This window comes from Atheta coriaria, unplaced genomic scaffold (assembly GCF_025399875.1).
Source record: "Atheta coriaria isolate IRGN ID8LTWV9N9 unplaced genomic scaffold, Caltech_Dcor_3.1 hic_scaffold_5_pilon, whole genome shotgun sequence".
Classification (NCBI taxonomy): domain Eukaryota; kingdom Metazoa; phylum Arthropoda; class Insecta; order Coleoptera; family Staphylinidae; genus Dalotia; species Dalotia coriaria.
The window spans coordinates 51,459-66,210 of NW_027045447.1; the positions used below are offsets into that span (position 1 = coordinate 51,459).

The 14,752-nt window shown below is 36.1% G+C and overlaps 3 protein-coding genes across 4 annotated transcripts; 1 reads left to right on the top strand and 2 right to left on the bottom strand.

The window, feature by feature from the left end:
• Nucleotides 1-118: 118 nt before the first annotated feature.
• On the bottom strand, nucleotides 119-8,845 carry LOC135792003 (growth arrest-specific protein 2-like). Its single transcript, XM_065302630.1, has 5 exons — nucleotides 8,508-8,845; nucleotides 4,247-4,476; nucleotides 1,445-1,569; nucleotides 652-1,386; nucleotides 119-593 (listed from the first exon to the last, which is right to left on the bottom strand). The coding sequence occupies exons 2-5, from the start codon at nucleotides 4,452-4,454 to the stop codon at nucleotides 375-377; spliced, it is 1,287 nt and encodes a 428-aa protein (XP_065158702.1). The 5' UTR covers nucleotides 4,455-4,476; nucleotides 8,508-8,845; the 3' UTR covers nucleotides 119-374.
• Nucleotides 8,846-9,765: 920 nt separating this feature from the next.
• On the top strand, nucleotides 9,766-11,717 carry Polr3C (RNA polymerase III subunit C). Of its 2 annotated transcripts, XM_065303038.1 has the most exons (4): nucleotides 9,766-10,040; nucleotides 10,097-11,335; nucleotides 11,395-11,548; nucleotides 11,624-11,717. In XM_065303038.1, exons 1-3 carry the CDS (start codon nucleotides 9,894-9,896, stop codon nucleotides 11,533-11,535), a joined length of 1,527 nt encoding a protein of 508 aa, XP_065159110.1. In that variant the 5' UTR covers nucleotides 9,766-9,893; the 3' UTR covers nucleotides 11,536-11,548; nucleotides 11,624-11,717. The 2 variants fall into 2 exon arrangements, with proteins under 2 accessions (XP_065159110.1, XP_065159109.1); XM_065303037.1 differs by lacking the exon at nucleotides 11,624-11,717 and having other exon boundaries at nucleotides 11,395-11,551.
• On the bottom strand, nucleotides 11,550-12,763 carry LOC135792414 (luciferin sulfotransferase-like). The gene is made up of 4 exons (XM_065303039.1): nucleotides 12,443-12,763; nucleotides 12,205-12,382; nucleotides 12,037-12,157; nucleotides 11,550-11,976 (listed from the first exon to the last, which is right to left on the bottom strand). Exons 1-4 carry the CDS (start codon nucleotides 12,718-12,720, stop codon nucleotides 11,585-11,587), a joined length of 969 nt encoding a protein of 322 aa, XP_065159111.1. The 5' UTR covers nucleotides 12,721-12,763; the 3' UTR covers nucleotides 11,550-11,584.
• Between the last annotated feature and the right edge of the window lie 1,989 nt (nucleotides 12,764-14,752).

Consider the following 14,752-nt stretch of genomic DNA (forward strand, 5'->3'; position numbering starts at 1 on the left):
ATCATCAAGTAAATGAGTAATATCGATTAACTTCGTTAAAATATCAAACTAATTACGGTGATTATTGCTTGGTTTGCGTTTTGTGCACTCTGAAACGGTGTAATAAATAAATAAATAATTTTTATCAGAATCGATTATAATATTAAGATACTTGTATAAAAATATATATACAAAGAGTAGTGTATCTAATGACTACAAGTTACTAATTGATTCAATTTTTAGATAGTCAATGTTGCCGTGTAGATACTACACAAATCGAAATAATAATAATTAAAGTAAATAAATTGGTTCTTCTTAAGCTTTGAACTGTTTGGTAAATATTTATAAATATGTTAAGAAAGTACGATTAAATATAAAAATGAAAGAAAATAAACTTAGCGCGTGATTGGCTCACGCAGCGGTGGAGGACTACGATATTTGGCACGAATGTGCAAGTACTTGGAAGCAGTTGCCGGCGTGCGTTCGTTTTCTAACAGGTCTTTGCTAACCCTAGATACGACTTTCACCTGGCATGGATCATGTCGAAGAAGGAAGTGGTCGAGCGTGTCCCAGCCGCCACCTACGCGCACCATCATGTGACGTCCTTTCAACAACTGCAACCACAAATTAACATGAAACAAGAACTAATTTTGCGCTAATTAGATTACTCACGCGCACAAAAACATTTCGACCAGCAATATTATACTTCCCCTCGCCGACCTTCTTCACCGCCAACTTGGAACACTTTCCAGAGGAACAATTGCAGTTCTTCTGCATGAGTCTAGTAGCCTGTTGGACCTTTCGGTCTAATTCTGTAACCGGTTCCCCACGGCGCACTTCCGGCGCTGAAGTTGCGTCAATATCCAGATCGGGATCTTCGCCGCTGCCTCGTGACCATTCATCTTCAGTGTTATCACTGGGTACTCCGTCACTGGCGCCGCTTTGTAAGATATGCTTGAGATTGTCTCCACTCGCGCTGGGATCTTCCGGTAGGAGCACCATTTGGGGCCCGTCCCAATGCGCGTACGACGAAATGGCGGATGCGGAATTACTTATGCGCATTTTGGACTCACAAGGTGGACTAGACGCTTGGAATTGCCAAGATAATAGAGAACTCAAACCGGAATCAGCAGACTGTTCTCGTTCTTCCTCGGCAATTTCTTTTTCCAACTGAACTAGACCTGGTGGTTCAACGCCAAATCGTGTCGCGATGCGGGCCACTTCCAATAAACAAAGGATCACATTCCGCGGCTGATTATGCAGCACCAGATCATCACTTTCAAATAATAAATTATCATGAACGCCAAGGGAACGACAGAATTTTATAAAGTTCTCCATGTTGTCGCGGGAAAAGAAACTTCGTCGCATTGCTTTCTCGAAACACTTGCCACGAATGGTAGGTACCCGCTGAAATTTAATCATGAATTGTATTTAATCGTGAAATGTATTTAAATTTAAAATATACCCCTTTGTAGGTGCCCATTTCGATTGCAAACTGTGCTCGCTCGGCGATAATTTGTGCGAGATGGCATAGAATGACTCCATTGTCAAGTTCCTGAAGAAAGTTGTCCCTACTAACGTAATCGATTCCTAGAACAAATATTTTTGTTTGTTTACAAAGTCGTTAAACTAACATTTTGTAATGGGGGAAGCTGTAGGTCTGGTTTTTGTTGCAGTTACCATCTGTTCAATATCACTAAACCTTGAGTGTTACCACAAACTCACAGGTAATGAAGATAAACTTCGTTTGGTAAGAAAGAAACCAACGAAAGGGCAACTCTTTATGTACGTAATTTATTGTCGTGTGTTTATATTTACTAGTTCAGATTCGATTTCCAGTCCGTTACCAGCGCACAAGTCACGATCATTCATGACGTGACACAGATAACCATAAGCTCCGATCAAAACTTAAATATAACAAACGAAACGTTACGAAAAATCGCTCCTATCTATTACTGTGGACTACCGAACCAGCAACTTTTGCCTTTTTTAAGCGTCTGCGTCTGTAGAGAGAGTATGTATAGCAATTTTTCGATTATAACTTTGCTGCGAGTGTGAGGCACGACGCAAATCGAAAGGTGTGGTCTGCGCATTAAGGGATCAGGTTTTCTTCGATTGCATTTTCTATGTACAAGCTGCTTTGATGTTTATGTAAGGAGCACGATTCACAGGAGCAGCGATGAAAAATTTAAAACGACACCAATGCGAACGCAAACAAATCCAACCGATCAGCCGAGTTTATGATCTTTTGTTTTCACTAAAGATTCCGGAGAAAGAAATATCACGAGCATATATGGTGCACGATGGCTGTGTTCTTGCATTGAGGTGAGGTAGAAAACAAAAATGGCGCCACAAACATCGTCAGTCACAAACAATAATTACCTGAGCGATTGATTGATTTATATAGAAATGATTTGGTAAACTAGAGAAAATTCCTTGTAGAAAATTGATGTCATTTGAGACACGAGTTACGTGCACGTTGATTTGGCATGTAAGCATAGTTTAACTATTCCTACATCCCATGATATTGCATTATCGCGTGTCTCCAAACGATATTTTCCGATGTTTAGCGCTCGATTTTTCGCAAACAATTTATTGATCAAACAATATTTATATATCTTGATTTACATATAGTGGTGCTTGGTGAGAAATATTCTTAAGTAATAAATGTCGCTTGTTGTGATACGGCCGACAGAAGGCAATACTACCTAAGATATATTGTGTTTATGTGACGCGCATGATTATGAAAGTTACTGTTGGGAGTGGTTATTACTTTATGACGGTTGTCTTTGTAGCAATATTTGTGCAATGCAAAGATTTGAGAAAAAAATTACCTTTCGCAACTTATCTGCACTGAAAACACTTACAGAGGACATAAAATACAACTAAGTGTAACATATTTGCTTGTAAACTAACAACAAAGTTGCAGCAGCGCAACTGCAGCCGCCGGCGTAGTGATTGAATTTAATTAGGTTTGACTTTAAGCCCTGCGCAAGCAAAGGCATTGACATGATGTGAACTGAATTAAATTAAGTAACGACTAACTAGAAATGAACACCAAGAAAATTAAATTAAATGAAACTTTGTCACGTGAAAACGTACACCGACTTCCGTGCAATAATACTAATAGAAATGACATGGTTAATTCAATCTCTTAGAGCCGCATCATCTACATCCGTATTTAGACATTCTTAAACCATTTCCTTTTGATAGTCAATGAGGCAAACCAGAACCAGGCGCGTCACTATCTCGTTTCTAGACAATCCAACCATCTGCGATAAATACGAATAGTAGAAATTGATGTCGACTTAATACGACAATCAAAAAAACATTTTATTATGCATGACGTAATACGCTGTGTATAAATAAAAACAACGCATTAATTTCATGTACCAGGCAGTGCAGTGTCGTGAGAATCGCAGAGAAATGACCTACATTGCTAGAATCGTAACATGTGCGAAACTTTTCATTGATTACAAATAAATAGAAAAAGAATTTCATTGCTTACATTGGCATCCGAATCAAAATCTGATTCATACCTAATATATTATGCGATAGACATAATCACGACGCTCATTTCCGCTATTATCGCCGTCAAAACAATGCTGCTCCATCGGACACGACGAATTATGAACAAGAACGAACAAGAATGAGGGGTGTGCACTCAATTGTTTCGGTTGCTTGTGATATACGCGTATAATGTGTACGTCCACATGGTGTGACGACCATATTAATATCCCACACCACACAGATTGAAGACGTTTTTAAAAAATTGGTACCGTTTTAGACCTCCTTCCGACCTAGCATAACTTCAAACTGGATTGTAGACATAACTGCGCCTAGGAAAAGTGATTTAAAGAATATTTTTTGAATATCTTCATGAATACGTGGCGAATAATGTGTACAACGCGTTTAAAACATGTACAAGACGATTTTTTCGACAATGGTCGTGCTTGTTTCTTGTTTGACGTACCGGATGTAGACATTATACATCTGAACATGCGAGCAACATATGAATGGCTTCGAACGCACAAGAAGAAAAGTGCGTGCGTAACAATCAAGTAGCTTACTTCTGGACAACAAATACAAAATGTTTCCTTTTCTCTCTAAGTCTTTCTTACAACATATACGTAGATATTATCAAATTGTTTTACTGGCAAATACAGATTCAAACGTGTTAATCTAGAGTGACAATCTTTTTAAAACTTTACGTAAGTTTCAAAAGATTTAACTTATTAAAAAAGAAAGTAAAGTACAATAAACTCACCTAATGTTTTATTAATCCACTCGGCTAAATCCTCTTTAAGTGGATCCAATTGTCGCATTTGCGCAGACATCATACGCTCGGTGTATTCTTCAGCGTACTCCTCGTCGGGCGGTTCCATTCGGTGGAATGTCGTCGGCGATGTGGTCACCGGGCCCCAACTATTTCGATTGCGCGCGACCATTGTCGCTCCGCGATATGCGCAAGACATCCTTATCAATTGCTAGAGATACCTGCAAGTTAAACAAACTTGTTTACTGCGCTGCCTTTCATTTTGAACATGATAATGACATAATTCCAGTCATTTCCAGTCATACAAAACACAATTTTACTGCCAACTTGATTTTAACAGGAAGCAATACCTACATGTTTTTTACACAAAAAATTTGGTGGTCGAGGTTGGCTAATAGAAATGAAGATCAGCGTTAATTCATTTTCCATACAACACTCGTATGAAAACCACACGCTACTTTACACTCTACTTATTTATTATACATATCAGCGGTTCTTTCTCTCTGGTCGGTGCGTCGTGTAATTCACGAAACCGCCCAATACGCGCGTTTCTTTCATTAACTATGTGAAGAGCAATAATGCTAAATGAGGAAAGCTATACTGGTATAGCACATAAATGAATTTTCTAAACGCATGCGTACCATGAGTAAATACTATGTTCGTGCCAAGAAGGAAAAAAAAAACACAACGGTTAAAATGAGAGTAATTAATTTCATATGCAGCTCGCAGTGCAATAAATTGCAATCGTAAAAAAGTGTAATTATATTATTGTTCATTAGATAAAAGAAACCTGTTAGGTCCAACGCACTAATGATTAATAAAGTGCAATCGGGAAAAGTTGTAATAAAAGTTTTCATTTCATGCGTGTGGAATAAAATCGGTGTGACATTGTCGCGCTGCGAACATAAATACAGCGAAAAACCGGAAGCAAGAGTCAGTTTCATGCCAAAAGAATAACACACTTCGTCGGAGAGTGTCTAGCAGTGAAGATCTCGCTATAAATAAACAAGTGGACTAATGTCCTCACGCACTCGTGCCCTCGCATTCATCACCTAAGTGCGTTCAGAGAATTATACAGAAGAAACGAAAGCAACCAGTGCCACTGGTGCATGCATTGCATTTGTGAGGAGCAATCACACTCCATAGCATCGCACTAATTACATTAATGAAGATTAATATACTGTCTGCAATGAACAAACTTCGAGTTTAACTAGATTTCGTTTTGTTGGTAAACAAATGAAGCGGTGAAGGAATTAAAATTGGTTTTTATTCGCGCGGACGTTATTCAACACTAGTTTACGTCATTTTTGAGACAAAAGCAAGCGAAAATCAATTATTGCATGCTGGGTACTTTTTTGTCTAAATCGGATTCTAATCGGATAAATTCATAATCTGCTTATACCTACCATTTATAGATCGCACATACTGATTTAGTTAATTTCGTATCATTCCTCTGCGGTATAATATTTTAATATGATATTAGGTAATATGCATAGAGTTGTTTATCCAACAAAGAGTTTCGCTGATCCTTCATCTTGTCTTACCATATGCAGCACACAAAGAGAACCGAGGCGTATAATAGAAATAAATGATTGTCTAATACTGTTGAGATTGTTTGCAAACAAAACAGTTATGGATATTTCACTCCAAACTGCGCACATCATAATTATTTTCAATAATTTACTATGTGTCGCTACAAATGTTAATTAATTAATTAAACAAATTGTTAGAAAGCAATAACTCAAAATAACTCTGTGATATAACAATATAATAGTTATGTTAATTAATAGCGCATTAAATGTTGCATGAAACATTCGATTAGCTGATTAAACAGCTGTAATCATATACTGGATTGTAAAAGTTGATTTATTTAACCGCTGGTTAGCTTGGTATACAATCAATCAATTGATACTGGACGCACTCTTCCATAAAACGTGTAGTTTTAGTAAAATTGTATATAATATTAGTTAATAACGGGCTTTCATCGTGAAATCTCATTGCACCATTAAATCCGCCATTAAACTAAGGCAGTGCCTTGTACGGACCAAGAAATTTCGATTCATTAAATTTAGAAACTGTTAACCATTCCAAACTTTAATTTATTTCATGAAAATACAAAATTTACAACTTTCAGGGTGCTTTTTACGTGTATACTTTGTAAAATTCGTAAAAATTTCAATATCCTTGAAAGTGTTTTATGCTAGAGGTTAAATACAAAGTGTTTCTGATAAAATGCACTTAACTATCAAAAACCCCATCGCCGAAATACTTGTTTGCACATTCTGTAGTAAATGTAGTTGTAGTGCATAAATTGGATAAGTTTTAATTGAGAGTAGTGCAGCTTTTCGTTCAAATCAAGGTGTTCAACATCATATGCCTTCGCGTGAACCTTGCCGTCGAGCATTTTACATCAATCACTTCGCTTAAAATTGACATGCAGCTTACCTAAGCGATATTTACACATTACTGTTGCAAAAACAATAAACATTCCGCGTAATTAGTGTTGATATACACAATTGAACAATAAAATTACGCCGCAGACAATAAAATATGTCGTTAATTAATTTATGCTTTGTCAAAACATTTGTGGAGCAAGTTTAAGCTTAGAAAGTCATATTATTGTTTCAGAAATAAATAATATGGACAAATAATTAATTAAACAGAAGAAAAAACAATAAGCGACTAAGCATATATTGAAAATGATCTCAGTGCGTGCTTAAAAGTTTGTTTTTCTTCCCGTATCATAATACGAAAACGTATAGAGTTACAGCCACTTTGAAATGATCGTCGTGCGACAAAGTTTAATGTGTGAGTGCACGCGGAGAAAACAAATTTAAAAGCCGGAATATGACCTAATTTCACGCATTAATAAAGCAAGCACGCACAAATTGACCGCGCCGAAGAAGCTCCACTTGGGCCAAATTGAATTACACACTTTATCGAATTAGATGAATTAGAATTACGCCCACATATTTGCCGTCTGTTCGATTACCACCAAACAATTATATATTCCTAACTGCATTGTGCTCCTCCACTCGTACGCTCGTAATAATTGCATATAAGCAATGCATGCGCGCACATAAATAATATTTAGTTGCTATTTAGAACGCAAGAAGGCTAAACTTTCATGCTTCGAGGGGCATTTTTCGCCGTTACAATCAGATCACATTCAGTCATTTACGTTTATGACATGATTCAATATATTGGTAGCATGTAATGTCATGGAAATCTCTTTGCCACACACCTGCTAGACGTGTATTGTTGTTGATTTTCCTGTACGGTTACATAAATGAAACGTTGGCGATAACCGTTTTTGTATACAACTCGAGGAGGCAACACAAGTGTAAACAAAATGCATCACAGCGGGGAAATAAACTGCATCAACATCTACATTACTATTACTATTCGCCGTTACGGAACTTCGGCCATTGTTCGGCTGACAAACGGCACAGACTTGTGTTCACGCTGTCAACGCAATCTGAGCAATGGATAAATTAAAATTTCAAAAACTTTTAAACCATACGAATGCATCAATGTCACAAACGGAGCATTCTAGATACACTAGATTTGTTTACTTCTTATCAGCGCATTTTTCAACTTACAAATTACGCAATTCGCAGTGATGCTGATAAAAAACTGACGCATTCGCAAAATCCAGTCGCTAAAATATGCAATGATTGTAGCATTGTAGGTGTTCAAATTATGATAATTATACATTCGCCATTCTTATCAGTGTATGAGTAAAGAATGAATTCGGCTGTGAGCATATTTGTGCGAGTATTGGAATTAGCGTGCTGAAATCACCTATCTGACTAAATAGCAGCACATATAAATATCGCGTTGATGAGTTTATAACGTTCGTTATTCGCATGCTCTGAAAACTTTCAAGTTTAATGGCGATCTGTAGTGATACACGCAGTAGTGATTGCCAACCATGTTGGTTAGCCGATGCATATGTAAATTACAATTATTACAATCTTAATAATCTCGAAATTTCCTACCAATTAGTGTGAAAAAAAATTGAAAAACGAATTTACATTTAACACAAATCAACTATCAGCGAAACACGAGCGAAAAAAGTGCGAAAACGATTTCTCATGTGATAAAAAGAGCACCACACCCTTCCAACCCATTTCTCAAAGGGTCTTTACTTCAAATCTAGTTTATCAGATTAAAATTACACGAGTCGAAATAAAATTAAATTCATACTCATCATTTTCAGTCAAAATAAATGCGTAAATATTTAACTCACCCTGTGATAGCACTGAATCGAATCTAATTGGATGCTGCGGAGATCTCTTGCGCACAACAGCTGACTGTGGATCGAAGCCACCCAAGAATTAATCTCTCAGCATCACTATGAAGTACCCTTGTGTATTGATTACATCGCACTGGCACACGCGGCAAATTTTTTAGCATGGAATCATAAAGAACAGCCAACTACCAACTAAGCCGGCACGCGTGCTCACGACCGGTGTCAGAGCGCTACTGAGCGTGTATTACCCGACCATCGGTTGCCTCTTTGACTCGCGACTTGAGGGAGGACGGAGTGTACGAGAAGAGAAGAGCTTCAATGGGCGCCCACAGAACTTCGGCTGCAGCTCTCGCTGAAAATGCTTTCACTATCGTTTACGCTATAGAAGCTGCGCATGCGTAGATGCGTATCAACGTTTATTAAACTTTTACGTTATTTATTTCCATTCATGTCAAATTAAAAATTAAATGGAAAAATAAGTTATAAATAAAAATAAGTAATTATAACTTAATGAAAACCAAATAAACTTTTATGATTCCATTTTCCTTTTCGTCAATTTACTAAATTACCCAAAGATTAAAAATGTGATATGTCGGTAGAAGTGACTTTAAAAGGTATTTAAAAGTTGTACAATGAGACAGGAAGTGACCACAATAGGCAGGTATTAAAATTGTCTGGTATGCACCCAAACACCCCCCGAAAAATACACTTACTGGCACACAATAAGATAAAATTGGCTTTTTCTAAAGAATATGACACAAAAATAAATGTTTTGTGCGGGTTTCCATTAATAGAAAGTAAGTATTTGTTTTGTGGCATCCAATACGTCTGCAATGTTGTAATAAATTAATTTACAACGCCTTAATTGCAATTTTAAAGCAGTTAGAAGTTTTATTGTGTGCATTTGATGTAATGCGCATAACTCGCGTTATTGGTTTAAGTAGGTTGCCGTTAAATATTCATAATATTTGCTCATCGATTTTAATTTATAATCTTTATTTTGCGAAATTAATTCTTTTTGCAACTGCCAATTATTACGTAGTTTGAATATATATTAAATACAATTACAATTGAAAAATAAGTCCGGTTGTCGTAAAAAACATTACGTAATATTCAAATGTTTTTCTGGATAATAGCGTGTGGGTGTTATTAAGGTTGTGGCATAAATAACATCCAACACCGTACTATGCAGCAGTAAATAATAAATAATCATCAAAATTGTCTTTGTTGATTTTGTTTTTAAAATTATTTGCATGTTGTGCTAGCATAGGCAACTCAGTTTACGTGTGGAACAATATTTTTGTTGAGGTTAATATTATTTTGAATGCGTTTTAGAAGTAAAATACTAAAGTTTGCAAAGTAATTACTGCAAAAGTAAGAATAATGTCTATGAACTTAGGGAAATTAGTCTGTTTATTAATCAAAGAACGTTTTGGTGATATCGTTAAACAAATCGCACATTATTTACATACACATGGTTCCAGCCCTCTGTTGTACATTAAAAAGGGCACAGATTTACCATTATCGAAAGTAAGTTGATAATAATACCGCCCACTTATATAAAACTATTTATATTTATATTTTAGGTCAAAGAGTCACTCTGTGTGTTGATAAAATATGGTCTGGTTTCCTTCAAGCCTAACAAAAACCACAATATTGCAAATTACACATTACTATATGATAAAATTTTATTGATTGTCAGATATCCAGCCTATATAAGTCTAATTAAACAAAAATTTGGAGAAGAAACTGAAATTATGCTTGAAGAAATCATCCAGAATGGATATGCTTGTATGTCTGAAGTGCTCTACAAAACCCAAGACAGACTAATCAAAGAACAAGAGAAAAATGTGCCTTTTACAGAACTAAGAGATAAATTCTATTCACTTATTATAGCTAAATACATTGAAAGAGTACCATTTGATGCCGATGAAAAACCAGTGCCTGAACCAACAATCTCAGACTGTCAAAAATACATTCAACCTGAGATAAATATCAAAATATTGTCTGAGCAAATTGCTGGCACTAATACAAACCCAACTTATCCAGACAAAAATATCTACTGGAACATTAATCATGATAGATTTCATCAAGATATGAGAGATGCACAGATTGTGAGTGCAATTAGGAATAAATTTGATCCTGAAGCTGGGGAAGTGATAAGGATATTACTACAACAGATGTACATTCGAAATGAGCCATGGACACATGCATCCAATCCAATTCCAATCCTTGAAGTCAAGGATATCATTAGAAAAATGAATAAATTCCCAAACCTAGTTGCGTTTTTTGATAATTACGTATCCGTGGTTGAGCAGGATTGTTGCAATGTTATTCTAAAAGTCGGAGAAGCTAGTGGTGGCTCGTATCAGATAAACATGAAGCAAATATTTACAGTGTTAGCGTGGGAGACAATCGATCAAATCGTCCTGGAGCGTTTTGGATCAAAAGCTGCGAGAATATTTCGTTTGATTAAAGCGAAAGGATACATAGAACCGGATAATATTCAGAAATTTGCTATGATTCCAGCAAAAGAAGCCAAACGCATTAGTTATCAATTGCTAGAGGAAAACTTTGTTGATATTCATGAGTTGCGCAAACCTATGGCCGTCGGAGCGGCGAAATCATTTACACTTTTTCATATTAATTTAGCGAGGGTTGTGCGCATGGTGCTGGATTTGTGCTACAAGACTATGTACAATATGTTGACCAGAAAGTTTCACGAACATGAGTTTAATAAGCGTATTATCGATAAGAAACAAAAGGTTGACACGCTGCTTCTGACCGTAAAGAGTCAGGGAGCACCTAATGAACAACTGGCTGATGTAATTATATAATAGTTTTGTGTTTTGTTTTGATTAAACTTGTTTTTTGCTTGTTTTAGATTGAAGGAATGATTTCTCCGCCTGAACGTGAAATATTAGCACGGATTGAATTAAATTTAGAAAAAATTAATGCTGTTGAGTTTGAGATTGACGATACCATTTTTATATTACAAATGTTTCTTGCTTATGAAAAGGAATAAAAGAATATACAAGGTATTTTTCATCATTTCTTGGCTGACTTTTTATATTCTACAAATTCAAACCGGTACCAATCAGCTTTGATTTAAGGTGCTGATCAAAAATGTCTTCCACGTCTTTACTCATATCGCTTTTATGACCACCGGTTTTACCTTGGCGAATAAAATTACCTTCTGCATTTGAACACACGCCTATCGCCTTACAATACTCTAAAACGCGATGTTTATCAACATACGGATTATTTTTCATTACGTCGAAGGATAAATACTCCAACAACTTTTCTATATCTTTTTCCAAAAAAGATTTGTTGAAGAATTCGCAAACACTAGCAATTACAGATCGAATATTTGCTTTCATATCTTCAAATCGAATGAAAAGAATGTTATCACGGTTGCGATGTTTCCAATAGCTTAGAATGTTATCCGTCATTGGTGTATAATTCACTGAAATTTAAATGTGTACAGGAAAACATGCGTTGGTTTGAAAGAGTAGGATAAATATACATTTGCCTGTGATGAAAAGTTTCCAGAACAGGTCAAAATCGCCCCGGAATCCTTCTAGTAATCTTTGATGATGAAAATACGAAACACAAGTGTCTTTCATATTTCGGTAAACATGGACAATCTGTAAAGCATGTTGAAATATATTATGGAATTTATTTTAAGAATTACCTTTGGTTTTCTCTCAAAAGTTTGTATTTGCTTAGGCAGTAACTCAAACGGTAAATGAGTTTTCAAAATTCGGGGACGTTTTGCATCACGTGCGAGTTCAACAGATTTTTCTAAGTAACCTGGATCATATCTTGACCCGGAATGTTTAAAGGTTTGTGGACAAAGAATACAACAAAACCTGTAATAATAACAATACTTCAATAATTATAAACCTAAATGCTTTAAAATAGCTTATTACTCGATGAAAGGCATGCGTAAATCAGTTTCTTCTTTAGTGGTTTCCAAATTTAGATCGTGCAAAACACACCAGACCAATTCTTGTGACCAAGTCGTCCCGCACTTTGGGAATGATGTTATCCAAACATCATCGTCATATACTTTAAAGTCTTCTATTGCTTGCTGGATTTCCTGGAAGCTTTCCGGCATCGTGTAGCCTTTAAATAAACCAAATCCTCTACGAAAATCTCCAGTTGCTAGGCGTTGACGCTCATCTTCCAACTTCTCCGCGTTAAACATTTTCGTACACAATATTTCACAAAGTGATAACTGTAAGCTTATATATTTTAGTGGTATATGATTAAATACCTGAGTTAAGCAACAATAAAGATTAAACATGTCTTAATGAACGGTAAATATTGACATCACAAGTGGGTTTTGCTAAAAACAGGCGCAACAGACTCAAGTAAATATTGACAATGTCATATGAAAATTTGGCAACATGCTGTGGAAAACACCTTGTATCTCGCAAACTAATACACTTTTTTTGAGTTTTTCACCGCCATTTTATAGTTTAAGAGACGCTCTACACAATACATGCCATTTTAATGCGCTAAACGTTCTGGAAGTGCCCTAAAATGCCCTTCAAACATCGGCCTTTTTTGGAAATTTTGAAAACATGCTGTGGAAAACACCCAGTATCTTGCAAACTAATACATTTTTTAAAAGTTTTTCACCGCCATTTTATAGTTTAAGAGACGCTCTACACAATACATGCCATTTTAATGCGTTAAACGTCCTGGAAGTGCCCTAAAATGCCCTTCAAACATCGGCCTTTTTTGGAAATTTTGATAACATGCTGTGGAAAACACCCTGTATCTCGCAAACTAATACACTTTTTTTGAGTTTTTCACCGCCATTTTATAGTTTAAGAGACGCTCTACACAATACATGCCATTTTAATGCGCTAAACGTTCTGGAAGTGCCCTAAAATGCCCTTCAAACATCGGCCTTTTTGGAAATTTTGAAAACATGCTGTGGAAAACACCCTGTATCTCGCAAACTATTACACTTTTTTTGAGTTTTTCACCGCCATTTTATAGTTTAAGAGACGCTCTACACAATACATGCCATTTTAATGCGCTAAACATTCTGGAAGTGCCCTAAAATGCCCTTCAAACATCGGCCTTTTTTGGAAATTTTGAAAACATGCTGTGGAAAACACCCTGTATCTCGCAAACTATTACACTTTTTTTGAGTTTTTCACCGCCATTTTATAGTTTAAGAGACGCTCTACACAATACATGCCATTTTAATGCGCTAAACGTTCTGGAAGTGCCCTAAAATGCCCTTCAAACATCGGCCTTTTTTGCAAATTTTGAAAACATGCTGTGGAAAACACCCTGTATCTCGCAAACTAATACACTTTTTTTGACTTTTTCAACGCCATTTTATAGTTCAAGAGACGCCCTACACAATTCATGCCATTTTAATGCGCTAAACTATCTGGAAGTGCCCTAAAATGCCCTTCAAAAATTGTTATTTTTTACGCTTTTTTTAAATTTTTGGGTCGTGAAACGAACAAATTTTTATTTCAACATTCTTTATTCTGCAAAACTTGAAATAATTTATAACATTTTTTGTCTGAAGAACAGGGTCGAACTTTTTAAGTTAAAATATTTTTGGCCGAAGAACAGGGCCGAACTTTTTGTGTTAAAATTTTTTGGGTCGAAGAACAGGGCCGAACTTTTCAGTCAAAAATTTTTTGGCCGAAGAACTTTTTCCTGCGAAATCAAATTAAACTTTGAACGCTAATAACTCCTGAACTAAAAGAGCTAGAAGGGAAAGGACGGCAGATTCTTGACCCTTGAAGGATTCTCTACAAGATAGGCTATTAAAAACAGCCCTTTTTTTCTGCTCAAAACTGAAAAAAGTGCAAAGAGGTACCTCTTATAGGTTTTTTGATTTTTGAAAATTCAAACTAAGCACGCTATCCTGTTGAGAGCCCTTTATGGATTAAGGGCCTGAAGTCCGTTCAGTTCTAGCCCTTTTAGTTTAAGAGATAATCGCAATTAAAAACTTTAAAGGCTAATAACTCGATAACTCTTTGCACTTTTTTCAGTTTTGAGCAGAAAAAAAAGGGCTGTTTTTAATAGCCTATCTTGTAGAGAATCCTTCAAGGGTCAAGAATCTGCCGTCCTTTCCCTTCTAGCCCTTTTAGTTCAGGAGTTATTAGCGTTCAAAGTTTAATTTGATTTCGCAGGAAAAAAAGTTCTTCGGCCAAAAAATTTTAACTTAAAAAGTTCGGCCCTGTTCTTCGGCCGAAAAATTT

Coding starts and splice junctions, on each gene's coding strand:
- Polr3C (XM_065303038.1), top strand. CDS start 9,894: ATGTCTATGAACTTAGGGAAATTAGTCTGTTTATTAATCAAAGAACGT. Junction 10,041..10,096: donor CAGATTTACCATTATCGAAA/GTAAGTTGATAA, acceptor TTTATATTTTAG/GTCAAAGAGTCACTCTGTGT. Junction 11,336..11,394: donor CTAATGAACAACTGGCTGAT/GTAATTATATAA, acceptor TGCTTGTTTTAG/ATTGAAGGAATGATTTCTCC.
- LOC135792414 (XM_065303039.1), bottom strand. CDS start 12,720: ATGTTTAACGCGGAGAAGTTGGAAGATGAGCGTCAACGCCTAGCAACT. Junction 12,383..12,442: donor TTACGCATGCCTTTCATCGA/GTAATAAGCTAT, acceptor TTATTATTACAG/GTTTTGTTGTATTCTTTGTC. Junction 12,158..12,204: donor CTTTTGAGAGAAAACCAAAG/GTAATTCTTAAA, acceptor CATGCTTTACAG/ATTGTCCATGTTTACCGAAA.
- LOC135792003 (XM_065302630.1), bottom strand. CDS start 4,454: ATGTCTTGCGCATATCGCGGAGCGACAATGGTCGCGCGCAATCGAAAT. Junction 1,570..4,246: donor GTGGATTAATAAAACATTAG/GTGAGTTTATTG, acceptor TATTTGTTCTAG/GAATCGATTACGTTAGTAGG. Junction 1,387..1,444: donor AAATGGGCACCTACAAAGGG/GTATATTTTAAA, acceptor ATTAAATTTCAG/CGGGTACCTACCATTCGTGG.